This window comes from Rutilus rutilus (assembly GCF_951802725.1).
Source record: "Rutilus rutilus genome assembly, chromosome: 4".
In the NCBI taxonomy this organism is placed as follows: Eukaryota; Metazoa; Chordata; class Actinopteri; order Cypriniformes; family Leuciscidae; genus Rutilus; species Rutilus rutilus.
Genome location: NC_140212.1, coordinates 34,177,706 through 34,193,854, shown reverse-complemented (window position 1 = coordinate 34,193,854; position 16,149 = coordinate 34,177,706). Strand labels below are relative to the sequence as shown.

The 16,149-nt window shown below is 38.8% G+C and overlaps 1 protein-coding gene across 1 annotated transcript; it reads right to left on the bottom strand.

The window, feature by feature from the left end:
* Positions 1–8,271: 8,271 nt before the first annotated feature.
* LOC311289727 (putative nuclease HARBI1) lies at positions 8,272–9,975 on the bottom strand. Its single transcript, XM_084407962.1, has 2 exons — positions 8,897–9,975; positions 8,272–8,789 (listed from the first exon to the last, which is right to left on the bottom strand). The coding sequence occupies exons 1-2, from the start codon at positions 9,756–9,758 to the stop codon at positions 8,335–8,337; spliced, it is 1,317 nt and encodes a 438-aa protein (XP_084264088.1). The 5' UTR covers positions 9,759–9,975; the 3' UTR covers positions 8,272–8,334.
* Between the last annotated feature and the right edge of the window lie 6,174 nt (positions 9,976–16,149).

The following is a 16,149-nucleotide window of genomic DNA, read 5'->3' as shown; positions in this document are numbered from 1 at the left end:
AGTCGAATTAGACTGATGTTTTCTTTGAAAAATATTAACTTGAAATTTGAGATCTGAATTTGAGCAATCAAATTTGATCAACCTGAATCTATTTTATCTGAAATTCTGTAAGGTGAATTTTTTTTTTTTTTTGTATCTGAATTTGAGAGCATCGAAAAATATTCATCGAAATTCAGGTTTTGAGAGGTAAATTCGAAAAACAAATAAATTCAGATACGTGGTTTCCAAAGTAAAATTATTTCAAAGGGGTGAATTCAGAGCAAATAAATTCAGATAAATGTTTTTCAAAATAAAATATTTCAAAACTAAGTATTCAGTGGCTGTTAAATTTCAAATAGTTATGTCTCTTATTTCAGCGGTTTTCAATAGGTGAGGCGCCCCTCCCCTGGGAGGCGCCAACGAGCCACAGGGGAGGCGCGAAATATGAAGAAAAAATAAAAATAAACCATATACTCGCGTCGCGGTACAAACGAATGGACTGATTACTGACAAGTAGTAATGCTGACAGATTAAGCAATGGCTCCTTCTGGCTCAACGTGTGCCGTTGTCAGGTGCACAAACAACACTCGAAAACTCAGTGGTGGAATGTAACGAAGTAAAAATACTTTGTTACTTTACATGAGTACATTTTTCACGTATCTGTAGGCTACTTTACTTAAGTAGAATCAATAGTGCATATTTTTTACTTTTACTTCGTTACTTTTTGCAGCAATTATTATACTTTCTACTCCACTACATTTCTACGTTTCGTTACATTTTCTGATCAGTTTTTCTTTTTCCCCTTGCCAAAACAGGGATTGAAAAAAATCTCCATGTTTTCGGTGCTGACGCGTTCATGTAACATGCAACTGTGGCGCTGCCAATAAAGCTGTTACAAAGAACCGGCAAAAGTAATGATTATGAATATGTAAAATATAACAAGGAGACATTTTAATTGATGCTGACGCGCGATCTTTGCAGTGAACGCGCCAGAGAGAAATGCACATTTCATACGGATTACATGCAGAAAACAGTCTGTTTTCTTTCATGTTGAATTGTTACACATTTCAAGTTTTATATATATATATATATACATCTCAGGTCTGTGAGGCAAGTACAGACCTGAGTTTCGGTTCATGAGTTTCACCAGTTCACGCGCCCGCGCCTCCGTGTCCTGATCTATTTTCTGCTATATTTACTTATTTATTAAATCCATGAAACATGAATGAAATATTGATTAAAATTAAGATACAATTAATACGAAACGAAATTCACTTTAAAGAAGGGCTTTTGAGGTCTCTGTGAACGTTTTAAAGCAGTATTTTAGTGCCGCTTTCAGAGCGCTCACGCGCGTAACGGAGAACTGACACGTCCATAACATTGTTTTTTCCTCATAAATGTGAACACAAAAATGAAATGAATATGATATGTTCTGTGATATGTTCTTCATCCGGTGGGTATTACTTTTGGTTTGCACAGTGAAATTCACAGAATTACAAAAAAATATTTTGCCACCTAATAGTTAAAGATTTTTTTTTGTGTCACGTCTGTTACGGATTTATATTTCCCTCATATTAAAATATAAAACGCATGTGTCTGTAGACTAGTATTTTTCTAATGTCTGGACTTCTTTATTAAGGGAGTATGGATATATAAAACAGTTTCAATTGGTATTTGAGAATTTACATTTCAAGTTTTTACTGCAATTGTCACGACCATAATGCTGGGATTACCCAATTTTAAAGAATTTATCCAGGTCTGCGTATTGTTAACTTCAAATAAGGGGTGTGTCGCGATTCTGCCTTCTCACACTCACACCGCGACACAGGTTTGTGGATCCGAGTGTCGCGATTTCGGTTTCATATTGCATATTGTTACAGCCCTAATTATTAGAATATAGATATTAAGAGAATAAATTGTTATGAAAGTACTTTTACTTTTAATACTTAAAGTACATTTAAAATCAGGTACTTTTTACTTAAGTAGGGTTTTCATTGTGGTACTTTTACTTTTACTAAAGTAAATATGTCTCTGGTTATTTGTACTTTTACTTAAGTACTGAGATTCAGTACTTCCTCCACCACTGTGCGCGGGTCAATGTATAAACAACCCGCACCCGACCGACGTTTTCAACTAACCCGCCCGCAACTCGGACCGCAAAAAAAGAAAAAGAAAATATTGTACCCGACCCGCTTCCTGACCCGCATTTTTTAAAAGTAGTAAATGCTCATCGTTGCGTCATTGGGCCATAGACGTAGGAACTAGGGGGGGAATATATGTTGAATATTTTCGTTTAAAAGTAGACATTTCAAGCTTTCTGTAATAGATAGCCTATATTTCTCAAATCTGTGAGGCACAAGCTGAGTTTCGGCGCCCTCCAGTTCACATGCAATGCAAGTGATCGTGCCTGCATCTTATTACATTGTCTGCTATATATTTGCTTCTTATTTATTAAATACGGGCAATTTATTGATAAAACATTGATCAAAATTAAGATACAATTTATACAAAACGAAAATCTTTTAAAAAGAGTTTTATATAAAACAAAACTTAATGAAGTCGTCAAAATCATGTTTTACCAAAAACAGCGCCGTTGCTAGGAGGGCGCCAGCGCCTCTGCCTTTCAGCGCCTCTGCCTCGCGAGTGGATGATAGCCCTGAAGACACCTAGCAATGATATACCTTTAGTGGTAGTATACCTTTAGTTAAGTTATACCTTAAGAGTCTTCGTAGCGCGCTAAGAGACAATGTTATCGGAAAATGCAGCCCAGGTATGATGCATATGATGCGTAATGGAGATTCCAAAGCGCTCTTCTTTGGTCTGAACCATGGAGAGCGATCGCGGATAGGTCTGTCCTATGCACCGAAACATTTAACAATGCAACAAAATATTTAAAGAGCATCAAGCTATTAAAATCTATATTATGTGTACGCACAGATAGTATAACAGTAGGCTATATTATTTTTTTATTAGGTTAAATATGAACACAGATTGACATGAATATGTGGTCAAAATGAACACAGATTGACATGAAAATATAATAATCTATCTCACCATAAATGCATTTAATAAAATAAAATGAAGTAAACTCACCATAGCCTAAATGTATTTTTGGACTTGCAGACTTGGAGGAGTTCCGTTTGCACAAGCACACACACGCACACACGACTTGTTTAAATACATTTATATTGTTAATAAATAACAATAAATTGTTGCTGTACCAGCAATATCTTCAAGTTTTGTTTTTCACTGTATTAATCTCAAATGTCATGATTTGCCAATGCCAGAGAGTAACAGTTAGCCTATCGGCACCTTTTTTCCCCCACTTCAAGCACTGGCCTCGATTGTTGTAATATTCCCGCCTTTGCTTATTTTAACATTTTAACATATCCCTCCACTGCATATTGCAGCCCTTTCTGTCGTGCCCTGGAGGATATGTCTGCTGCATTACTCCAAAACCAATCATTTATACCGGTATGGAGCTCAACCCAGCCATAGCTATGTGTCTGGTTCTCAATTGTTTGACGGGCGTAGTAACAATAACTAGGGGGCGTGGCTTTTGCTTTTGCGAACGGTCAATTCAGGCCAACGCAAACCGGAAGTTTGTTATCGGCTTGTTGTTCTACGTTGCCATAGTGATCATTTGAAAGGATTTTGGGATAGTTGTGAATTCATACAGCTCTATTGATATCTGTAACTCTGCGTGTATTAGCTTTAAAAAATGCATCGTTTCCTTGTCCCAATTCAACAGAAGTCAGCATTAAGGGAGGCGACAGGACCCAGCAAAAAACGTAGGAAATATGATCCTGAATACTTGAAGTTAGGATTCACCTGGTCGGGGTCCGAGGCCGCACCTCTGCCACAGTGTGTGGTCTGCAAGGAGGTGCTGGCAAATGATAGCATGAGACCATGCAAACTTCGGCGTCACATTGAAATCAAGCACACAAATTTAGTGAACAAGCCCGTTGAGTTTTTTGAGAGGAAGCGTGATGATTTGCAGTCACAAAAAACAATAATACAGTCATTTGACACTGTTAACATAAAGGCGACAGAAGCATCGTATCGTTATTCATATTAAAAGTGTGAAACTTGTGTCTGGGCCTTAAAGGGATAGTTCACTTTAAAATGAAAATTCTGTCATCATAGGCTACTCACCCTCAAGTTGCTTCAAACTTGTATGAATTTCTTTCTTCTGCTGAACACAAAGCAAGATATTTTGAAGAATGTCAGTAACCAAACAGTTAACTGGTCCCATTGACCTCCATAGCATTTTCTTTTTTTTTCTTACTGTGGAGGTCAATGGGACCAGTTAACTGTTTGGTTACTGACATTCTTCAAAATATCTTGCTTTGTGTCCAGCAGAAGAAAGAAATTCATACAGGGTTGAAACAACTTGAGGGTGAGTAAATGATGATAGAATTTTCATTTTAAAGTGAACTATCCCTTTAAGGCCCAGACACAAGTTTCACACTTTTAATATTTACACGTTAAGCATGTTTTGTTGACTTATGGTTAGGCCTACTGATGTTCTGTGATTTTTAAAAGTAGCCCCAATTAGGCCTGCATAAAAGTTGGAAGTTATTTGCTGTTGCAAAGAATCATTTATGAATGCACTTCTTAAAAAAAAAAAAAAATTGGAAATAAAATACAATATTAAAAAATATTTACATTTTATCAGTTGTTACTGAAACTCATCATTGCCTGGAACACACAGAAGATGGCATTTACTGCCGAGGCGTGTGTGGGTTAGGGCAGGCGGACCGGATTTTGGGGAAGGGGGGGCTCGGCTGTCCTTACCTACTCTAAAGCCTGTTTTATGCTTCTGCGTCGAATCGACGGCGTACCCCCGCGGACCCCTCTGCGTCGACGCGAACCTCGACGCGACCCCTCCGCCGTAGCTCGACGTGCACCTCCAAAAAATTGTAACTACGCGTCGCGGTGACGCAGACCGCAGGGGCTGTGATTGGTCAGATTATACATCATTTCCGGAGTGTAGCTTTTCCGGTTTCCCCCTCCCGCTATACCGCCATTTTTAAAGTGACCATCTGGACCGCTGCACTCACTGTTTCAACGATGGATCAAGTTGAGGAACGTTTGATCGAGGAAGTACGAAAGTATGACCACCTGTACAATTCCTCTTCAGCGCACTACAAAGACTGCCAGATGGCAAACAACTCATGGAAAGAGATTGCCCAAAATGTTGGCTTGGACGTCACCGACTGCATGAAGCGGTGGAAAAACCTGCGGGACAAATTTGTTCGTCTCCGCAAAAAGCTGGCGCCAAGAAGCAGTGATCCAGGCGGCAAAAAGGTGCCTGCATTTTACCATTTTCTGTCCTGGCTGGCACCCCATGTCAAGCATCGAGAAACCGAGTCGAATTTCGAAACTAAGGTAAATATAAGTTCGTTGTTGTACCTCTTTTTGTGTGTGCTACTAAGCTAGCTAGCTAACAATGCTATCAGGTTGTCCTAATGCATGTCGTCATGTATCGTCTGTAACGTCTGTGCAAACAAAATGTAACATAACATGCTGAAAATATTGTTTTGCTTTGCTGGTTTCATGCGCTGCTAATTCCATATCTTATACCAGACCTCTGGTCGTAAATCAGACTGCATAGACAACACTGTAATTACCTGCACAGACAAAGACTAACCAACCAGTCATCGTTGTCTTTGTACCTGTACTATGCACAATGACAAAGTTGAATCTAATCTAATCTGCTCTGTCTTTAACAGGAACAGACCTCACCATCTTCTGATTCCGACTCCATGCCACCCACTTCATCATCTGAGTCATCCTCTGTGTCCTCCCAGCCGCCAACCTCACCTGTACGGGCATTCTCTTTGTCTACTCAACCACCACCTGTGCCTGCTGTGTGTAGCCCACCATCTTCAATCCTTGCCGAGTCACCTGTGTCCAGAGTGGGGTCTAAACGGAAGAGGAACCAGGATGACTGGCTAATAAAGCAAATGACGCAGCTGGACGAATGCCGCATGTATCTTCAAGAAAAGCTGGTGCAGGACACCAGCGACGAGTGTAGCCGATTTGGCCAGACAGTGGCTGATCTGCTGCGAAGAGTGCCAGAGGGCCGCAGGGCTGATGTTATGTTTAATGTTCACAAGATGTTGTATGAGAGCAGAGACTGAACATTTGCATCCTCGTCCTCATCCTCGTCTGGGGTGTTCACATACTGATTCAGTGCACTTTTATAAATATTTGTAAATAGTTCATTTTCTTAGATAATGTTTTATATTACAGTTAACTTATATTGTGTTTTATATTTCTTGTGCCTATTACTCTTATATATTTTTTTTTATTGTACTTAAACCTTTGCCCTTTGTTCTTGGCACTTTTATTACTCATTGCACATTAATAAATCAACGTTTTGTTTAAAAAAAAAAGTTTGTTGTTTATTTACAATACAATGTTCATGGTTACCTTTAAAGCCTCAAGTGTTCACAAGATGTTGTATGAGACTGAACATTTGCACCCTAATACTGATAATTATAATACACTTATAAAGACAGTAAATAAAGAATTAGTAAAACTAAAAATATGGATGGATATTAATAAATTATCTTTGAATTTAAATAAAACGAAGGTAATGATGTTTGGTAATTATAAAGAAAACGCAGAAATATTAAGTATTGATGGTGTTGCATTAGAAATAGTGTCAGAAGTTAAATTCTTGGGAATAACTATTGATAGTAAATTAAAGGGATACTCCACTTTAAAGTGAAAATTCTGTCATCATATACTCACCCTCATGTTGTTTCAAACCTGTATGAATTTCTTTCTTCTGCTGAACAGGAAGGAAGATATTTAGAAGAATATCAGTAACCAGACAGTTTTTGGGTCCCATTGACTTCCATAGTAGGAAAAAATATAATATGGAAGTCAATGAGACCAGAAACTGTCTGGTTACTGATATTCTTCTAAATATCTTCCTTCCTGTTCAGCAGAAGAAAGAAATTCATACAGGTTTGAAACAACATGAGGGTGAGAATATGATGATAGAATTTTCATTTTAAAGTGGAGTATCCCTTTAAGCTGGAAACCACACATCAGATACATACAAGGTAAAGTATCTAAAAGTATTTCTATAATTAATAAAGTTAAATGTCTTGGAATATAATATACTCATTGTATAGAAATTTGTGGCAATAATTATAAAAGTTCACTACATACCCTCTAAACATATTTTTATACTGCTCAATTCTTGTATAAAGCCCACAAAAATATATGCATATGTATATGGGTGATAAACTGTTTGTTTTTTTATTTGTTTTTATTGTGTTATACACTACTGGTCAAAAGTTTTAGATCGGTAAGATTTTTTATGTTTTTAAAAGAAGTCTCTTCTGCTCACCAAGGCTGCATTTAGTATATAAAAAACAATAAAACAAAACATATTTTATGACAATTTAAAATGACTGTTTTCTATTTCAATATATTTTAAAGTGTAATTTATTCCTGTGATTAAAGCTGAATTTTCAGCATCATTACTCCAGACTTCAGTGTCACATAATCCTTCAGAAATCATTCTAATACGATGATTTGATGCTCAAGAAACATTTATGATTATTATCAATGTTGAAAACAGTTATTTACATTTCTATTTCATGATGCTATGATGAATAGAGAGTTCAAAAGAACAGCATTTATCTGAAACTGAAAGCTTTTGTAACATTAAACACCACCCTTCAAAAGTTTGGGGACAATAAGCATTTTAATTTTATTTTGGGGGAAAGAAATAAATTAAATCAATACTTTTATTCATCAAGGATGAGATAAACTGATCAAAAGTTACAGTAAAGACTTTTATAATGTTAGAAAATATTCTATTTAAAAAAATTCTGTTCTTTTGAACTTCCTATTCATCAAAGAATTTAGAAAAAAAATAAACAATTTCATTGAAAATAGTAATGAATATTTTTTGAGCATCGACTCATATTAGAATGATTTGTGAAGGATCATGTGACACTGAAGACTGGAGTAATGATGCTGAAAATTCAGTTTTGATCACAGGAATTACAATAAATTACACTTTACTGTATAACAGCTGTTTTAAATTGTAATAATATTTCACAATATTACTGTTTTTGTTTTGTATTTTTAATCAAATAAATGCAGCCTTGGTGAGCAGAAGAGACTTCTTTTAAAAACATTAAAAATCTTACCGATCTAAAACTTTTTACCGGTAGTGTATATGTATATATTTATGTATATTCTTTTTTTTTTTTTTGTTGTTGCTAGAAATAAACTTCAATCAATCAAATCAATGTTTGTTTTGAAAAAAAGTTTGTTGTTTATTTACAATACAATGTTCACGGGTACATCATGGATATCAAGTAATTAACCAAGTCTGCCACGGGACACTACATTATCCTGCCATGGCACAGTTCCATGTGGAGACTGAAAAAAAGCCTTCAAGTCATTCCGAACAGCTATGGCAGCTCGGGTGGAACGGGCCCTGGACATCCGTGTTGGTTCTATGGGGACAAAGTTTGTGTCGTCTGCCACCATTCTTCGCCACTCTCCAGGCTGCACAGTCCCTTCAGAGTCACAGTCTGTAAAATGTGGTGGTACATATCGGCTCTCTGGGCTGTTCACTTCATCTGTGTAGGTGAGGTAGTTGTGCAGGACAACACACGCTTTAACGACACTCACAGCTTTGTTTGGATGGAACTCAATTGGTCTTCCCAGAATTCTCCACCGTGCAGCCATGATGCCAAAGGCATTTTCAATCACCCGCCTTGCTCTGGAGTGGCGGTAATTGTAGATTTCCTTGTCCCTCGTCATGTTCCCCCCTGTTTCAGAAAACACAGTATTAATCACTGTACCACAATCATAGGCATAACAAACACGTTATGATGACACAATGTAGGCCTACTATGTTTTAATTTCATTTACATACCTGGAAAGGGACGCATGAGATTGCAGTGTAGGGGGAAGGCAGCATCAGCAACGATAACGTGAGGGATTTGGACTCTGGTCCCAGGCAGTTCAGCTGGTTGGGGCAGATTCAACTGGTGGTCCAGCAGCATCGACCCAAATCTACTCGCTTTGAAAACGCCACCATCGCTTTCCCGTCCATATCCTCCCACGTCCACCATCGTGAACCGATACCTGGCATCACAGGTTGCCATGAGAACAATGGAGTGATTTCCCTTGTAATTAAAATAGTCACTCCCTGCGTTTGGTGGTGCCTTGACGTTAACATGTTTCCCGTCGAGGCTTCCAACGCAGTTTGGGAAGTTCCAAAGTCGCCAAAAATCTGAAGCAATAGCTTCCCACTGGCTGGTTAAAGGGCAGGGCAAAAATTCGGGCTGCAGCGCAGTCCACAGCGCTTTGCAGACCTCCGATACTATGCAGGACACCGTGGTCGCACCCATTTTGTAGCCCAACCCGGTGATCTGTTGGTTTGCACCCGAAGATAAAATCTTTAAAGTCACTGCCAGTCTCTGAGCGAGGTCAATAGGCATACTGTGTGTAGTCTGATGCTGTATTAACGGCTTTAAACGATGAACAAGATCGTCAAATCGACCTTTCGACATCCGAAAATACTTAAAGTGCATTTCTTCGTCCAAGTCCCTCAGCGGTCGAACAACCGTAACAAATTCGCCAATCCTTCCCCTGTCTTCGTGCACTGGTCGTACAGACCACCTTCGCTGACGTCTTCTTTTTCTTCTACGATTAAACATTTGCAATAAAATCATTTGTTGCTCAACGTCGATTAGCTCCAGCTGCAACAACACTCTCTCTCTTTCGCTCGCCATTGTCGGAAATGAAAAAGCGGAAGCGGCGCACGGAACCAAAACAAACTAGGAAAGAGATTTGCGAACCACACCACCCCCTAGCGTTCTGGCGGTGAAAATGCACCGCGATGCAACGCAACCCGACGCAGAACCATAAAACGGTCACGACGCCGTTGGATTGACGGCGTAGCTACGCCGTGGAGTTGACGCAGAAGCATAATGAGGCCTTAAGGGGAGGCTCACATTCACCCAATTTGAAAACCCCTGTCTTATTTGGTTCCATAGTATATTACCTCGTTTAATATCAATACCATATAAATAGCTATTTCAAGTTTTGTTGTGTAGGTTCAGGTTAATTTACCTCAATAGTAAGCTGGGTTCAAAATCAACCGCCAATATCCTCCATTCATAGACAACTTGATCACGTTGAGCTAGGTGGGTGTGGTTTCAGCACCAGGCTCCTCAGCTCCACCCACATCCCGCCAGAACTCTAGAGGTGACGTCACGGACACTACGTCGTTTTTTTTTTTTTTGCAGTTTATGGTTAAAACCAATTGCTGTGAGCTATACGTCTCCTTTTGCTTTCAGCAAATACAGAGAGACACACCTGGAGATACTTATTCTGATATTTCAAGCGAAAATAAAAAAAAAACTGCAGTTTACTTTGCAGTTAAGTAAACTGTAAAAAAAAATTCACAAGCAGAGGGCGCTTTCTCTGGCTTTGATCGAGGGTGAGAGTTGTATAAACACTCGGTAGACAGGGAAAAGGAGATCCATGTGGGTACATGAGACCCTTAGAATTAGGAAAGACCGCGGGGAGTATACCACCACTTGGTCCAGGAGCTTCGCCTTGTTGATGGTCAGTACAAGGCTTATTTTAGGATGAGTCGGGGACAGTTTGACAACCTGCTGTCAATTCCTTCCGCATAAACTCCTTGGATTACTTCTTTCTTTCTTCTCTCTTACAGGTCTACAGGTCTGCTTCCTAACCGACTCCATGTGTCGGGATATTGAGAACTACCTACCAACTGCAAAATGCTGGGTGCACCCAGGAACTACTGGTCTGAGATCTGAGCAACAACACATGTACCACTTTGAGACAATACACAGCAATGCAATGGTTATCCTCCACATCGGAACAAATGACATTGCCAGTGGATTATCTCCATCACTTGTCTTCCAGCGAATGAAAACACTAATATCAAGAATCTCTCAAGCAAATCCTCACATTCTGTACTTTGCAATCAGCTCTGTCTTGCCGCGACTTAGAGATGACTTCACAATGAGTACAACAACCTGATACAGCACTGGACTATGCAAACAAAGAACATTGTGTTTCTAAACACAACATTACCATTTCTCAAAAATGGAAAAATACTACAACACCTATACAAACATGATGGACTTCACCTCACACATGAAGGAAAACACAAACTTTTCACTCACTTTGAGCGTTTCCTTTGGCATTTTTGCCGCTTTTCACCACATACAAAACATGTTTAAGCATCTTAAAAACTTGTAAACAAAGCTGTTTCCACTAGTTTCCATGACTTGTCTCTTTCTCAAACAATAAAGTAAATTGTTCTGTATAACAAAGCATCTACGTTATTCTTGCTCTTCATTTTTGTCCACACAAAATACCTATAGATATAAACTAATCACTTAAAATGTATTTGGAATTTTTGCATACTTCTATATTTACCTACTCAAATGCAGATTTCCCATCGTGCTCTGTCTTCCTAAAGCCACCGCCACCCGGGACTATGTTAAAATCCTATAAGACTTATATAATCCTATATACTTTAACATAGTCCTCCTATATTTACATACTGCCCAACGTGCTCTGTTTTCCTAAAGGCTCCGGGTGGCGGTGGCACGGGTGCGAGGGCCCTTTTCATTGCTGCTTGCAGCTTTAAAGGCTATTTTTATAAATAAATAAACGTCAATGCATTATGAGAGATAATCATCACTTATCTTGAATTGGTAACACATTTCAAAAGTTTTAATAGGATAACAGCAAAATTTTGGCATCGGATATTGGTACGTCTGTTGTTGTTTTCAACACATGCCTTAATGATCTGATGATTCACATCAGTAATCTAAAGAAATCTTTAGATGCACAGTGGTATGCCATTAGTAGCGTTTCTGTGAAGGCAAGCCAAGAAGATCCTGACCTGCAGAGTGGTACAGTGTTTATAGATTGTTACGTTGACACTAAAGGTGTTGCCAAGGTTGATAAGGTTTGAAAGGGTCAATAGTGGAACGGAAGTTGCAGCTGAGCTTGAGGATAGCATTTCTGTAAGCTTAGCAAAGCATACAGTTGATAGCGTCTTCTCATGGCAAACCAAAGATCCTGATTGAGTTGTAGGTTTAGGTGATGAGTTGTACACAGCTTTGCGAGACACTAATAGGATTAGCCACCCGTCTAACCTGTTGTGTGTTGCTGATTTGCCAAAAGAGTCAATTATTGATGGAGAAAAATGGTTTCAATATTGTGACTTTGTCAGTGGTAATGTTGATGTGGTTGAAGGTGAATTTATTAAGAGTGGTGTCTACACCAGTCTTACAGTTGGACTGGAAAAAATGTTGCCGCAGTACGACACATGTCTTTTGACATTGTGTGGCAGTACATTTGCAATCATTGCTCAAAATGGACAGTATGCTGTGGTCGACTCTCATGCACGAAATGCTCTTGGCATGGTTAATGGAAATGGAAGAAGTGTTGCTGTATATTTTTCTTCTCTTATGCTGAGTTCAGACTGCACGATTTTAGCCCCGATTTTGGCTCGCCGACAGGTTTTGAGAAATCGCCGACAAATGCCCGAAATCACAGGCAAATCGGTGCTTGTTCACGCGAGTGACAATCATGCAGTGTGAATGCGCAAAGACGCAATCTGAGAGAATCGCAGACGAGTCGCCGACGCCCGTGAGATATTCGGCATGCTAAATATCTGGACCTGTCGGCGATTCAAAATCCTGCTGTGTGAAAAGTGTTCTGACTGAAAACTACATCGGCGATGACCGACAGCCAATGAGAGAGCAAGATACAGAGCAGCGGGGAGTTCGGGGAGGAGTTATAGGCCACAATATCAGCAAGCACGGCTTCGTTTCAGAAAAAGGCTTCTTCTCGGTTTATTTGGACCCAAGAAATAGAAGAAAAATTTGTAGAAATTTGGCAGGAGCACCCGTGTCTGTTTGACGTTTCATCTGAGCTGTACCACAACCAGGTTGAAAAAGAAAAAAGTTGGAGAGAAATTGCTAATTCCCTTCAACAGCCAGGTGAGCAAAATAAGTTGATTTTCTATACCAGTAGGGGCTTCGTTCTCATAATAGTTATTAACAAAGGATACTACGTGATGAAAAAATACTAATAGTATATTAAAGTGTTTTTGAACCATATAGTAAATATAATACAGTAAATTGTAGTATACCTCAATATTTACTATAGTTTAAGATTATTCAAATGCAAATGCAGTTTGGGACTGAACAACAGCATCATAGTTTATTAAAAACAAAGCAAAATGACACGTTGTGCAGTGGGAATGGTAGTACGATCAAATGTATCGATTGCATTGCGTAAAGGAAAAGGAGGTTGTGTGTTTCAGAAAGTTGATGATTATGTATTGAAAAACAAGGAATTTGTTGGAAATTTGATGATGGGTATCGTTTCCTTAAACCTATTCGAGGTACCCCAGCTTTTTGGCAGACAGCACAACGTGACCTCCTAGCTGGTGTTCATTAACTTGGTGTCCCTACTTGGTTTTGTTCATTTTCTTCCGCTGATATGCGATGGAAAAATCTTCTGTTTAGTTTTTTGAAACAGGAAGGAAGAACACAGACGGTTGAAGAATTACAATGGGCAGACAGGTGTGAGCTGTGGCGTCGCAATCCTGTAAAAGCCAAAGCAAAAGCAAAGCCCATCCAATAAGTAAAATTAAGGATTACTTTTACCGTGTGGAATTTCAGCAGCGTGGTTCACCTCATGTACATTGCCTGTTTTGGATTGAGAATGCCCCAGTGATTGATAAAAACACAGATGAAGAGGTAATTCAGTTTATCGATAAATATGTAACATGTGAATTACCATCACAGGATGACACATTATTGGACATTGTGACATCTGTGCAGCAGCATTCAAAGCGACATTCAAAAACTTGTAAAAAGAAAAACACTGTTTGTCGTTTTAACTTTTCCCAGATTTGTCGTGGTAAAAGTGATGCAAAATGCAAAGTGTCAGGTTGATAAGACTGATAATTTAACAAAATGTGCGTGTGAAAATCAAGGTCAGGCAGATATTAAAATGAAAAGAGAACAGGCAGGTGAGATCAGGCAGGAATTAAGAAGGCTCTTTCAGATGAGAATAGTAAATATGATAGTGTGGAACATTTGTTTAAACATTTAGATATAAATCAAGCAACTTTTGAGACCGCATATAAATCCTTCAATCGAAATACACATGTTGTGTTGAAAAGACAGGTTAATGAGGTTTGGGTCAATCAATATAGCAAACCACTGTTTAAATGTTGGAATGCAAATTTAGATATCCAGTATGTTGTTGATGCGCATGCTTGTGTGGTCGATATAATTTCTTATATATCAAAGTCGGAAAGGGAGATGGGCTTGCTGTTAGGAAATGCATAAAGAGAAGCACGTAAAGAGGGAAATGTAAGTGCAAAAGATGCACTAAAAAATCTACGTAGTGTTTACTTGCATAATAGAGACGTGTGTGCCCAAGAATCTGTGTATAGAATAACAAATCTGCATCTGAAGGAGTGTTCAAGGAAAGTTGTGTTTGTGCCAACAGGAGATAATGTAATAAAAATGAGTCTTCCTTTAAATGTGTTGAGGAAAAAGGCAGAATTACGTGACCTTACCACAGAGGACATGTGGATGACTAGTGCTGTAGATCGTTATAAGAATAGACCAAATGACTTGAATGATATATGTATGGCAACATTTGCATCAGAATATCGTGTTTTAAGTAAAAATGAAAAATCCAAGACTCCGCTTAAATTAAACAATAGTTGTGGTTTTATCACCAGAAGAACACGAACACAACCTGCAGTTGTTCGTTATGTGCGCTTTTCTGAGGAAACAAATCCAGAACCATTTTATCAAAGCATTATGCAGTTGTTTCTGCCATACCGTGTAGATATGCAGCTGAAGCCTCCAAACTTTGAAACATTCGAACAGTTTTACAAGATTGTCATGTGACATTTAGTGATGGATCTAGACATTCAGCAAAATCAGTTGTGAATTTAAATAGAAAGAAGTTTGAAATGGAGGCAGATGAACTGGATAATATCCAGAATACAATTGATAGTGATGGTGTAATAGAAGATGGGTGGTGTGAGCTGTGCCCAGAACTAGAGTAAGAACGTTTACTGTGTGTGGAGGAAATGAAAGACAAAAAACAGCTAGTGGAAGAACATGTGGAACATATTCCAGATTTAGCATCAAGTAATCAAAAAGTTGCACATTTGGAAAAGAAAAATAATATAATGTGCAGACGTGATGGTCTGGCCTTAATTAGATCTTTGAATGATACACAGTTATCTAATTTTTTATCAGATTCGACAATGGCGCTTAGATAAGGTAATGGGGAAAACGGAGATCCACTACATGTATTTATTACTGGTGGTGCAGGGACAGGAAAAAGACATTTAATAAACGCTATTCAGTATGAAGCAATGAGGTCATTATCAACAGTGTGTCGTCATCCTGACAATCAGGCCAGCTGACAGTCTTGCCTGGGCCCGGGACGAGATAATCTTAGATGGGGCCCCCCCACGCCCAGATCTCTCCTTTTCCCTTGCTCTTTCTCTTCCTCTCCTCTGCATTATTCAATAATGTAGGCTATTAGTAGCCTAAATATTAAAATAGCAATGCTGTAGAAGTGCAGCTTTTTAATAGTGTTAACTAATGTAGTTAACTAGAGTTTAATAAATGGAACATTATTGTAAAGTGTTACCGATTCTTTTATACAATGATTCAGACGTCTCGTGAGCTCAGTGTTGGACAGATCAGTTGTTTTAATCATTCATTAAAGTGAATGGTTCAAAGAGTCATTCGTTTGTGTATCGGACGCGTCATTAGTGGACGTGTAGCCTACGGCACGCATTGTGTGATTATCTTGGCAGTTTAGGACATCGCACAAGATTTGTGTCAACACAGAAAACATTTCATCACTGGATAGGTTTTCCACCCAATCAGAAGCTTGGCACACCCTGGCCCCACACCACATAACAGCCAATCACAAAATTGGTGCGATATTCAATCGCCGCTCTCACGCCACGCACCATGTTCTTATGCAGTGAAACACACATCACGGAGCAGAGAGGACACTGACAACACACTGACAAACCAGGATACTTTTAATATGAAACAAAAGTCTCAACTTTCATATTTGGTC

Bases quoted from the DNA above. Each gene is read 5' to 3' on its own strand.
- LOC311289727 (XM_084407962.1), bottom strand. From the start codon at position 9,758: ATGGCGAGCGAAAGAGAGAGAGTGTTGTTGCAGCTGGAGCTAATCGAC. The intron at 8,790-8,896 runs GTATGTAAATGA...TTTCTGAAACAG, and splicing joins TCTCATGCGTCCCTTTCCAG to GGGGGAACATGACGAGGGAC.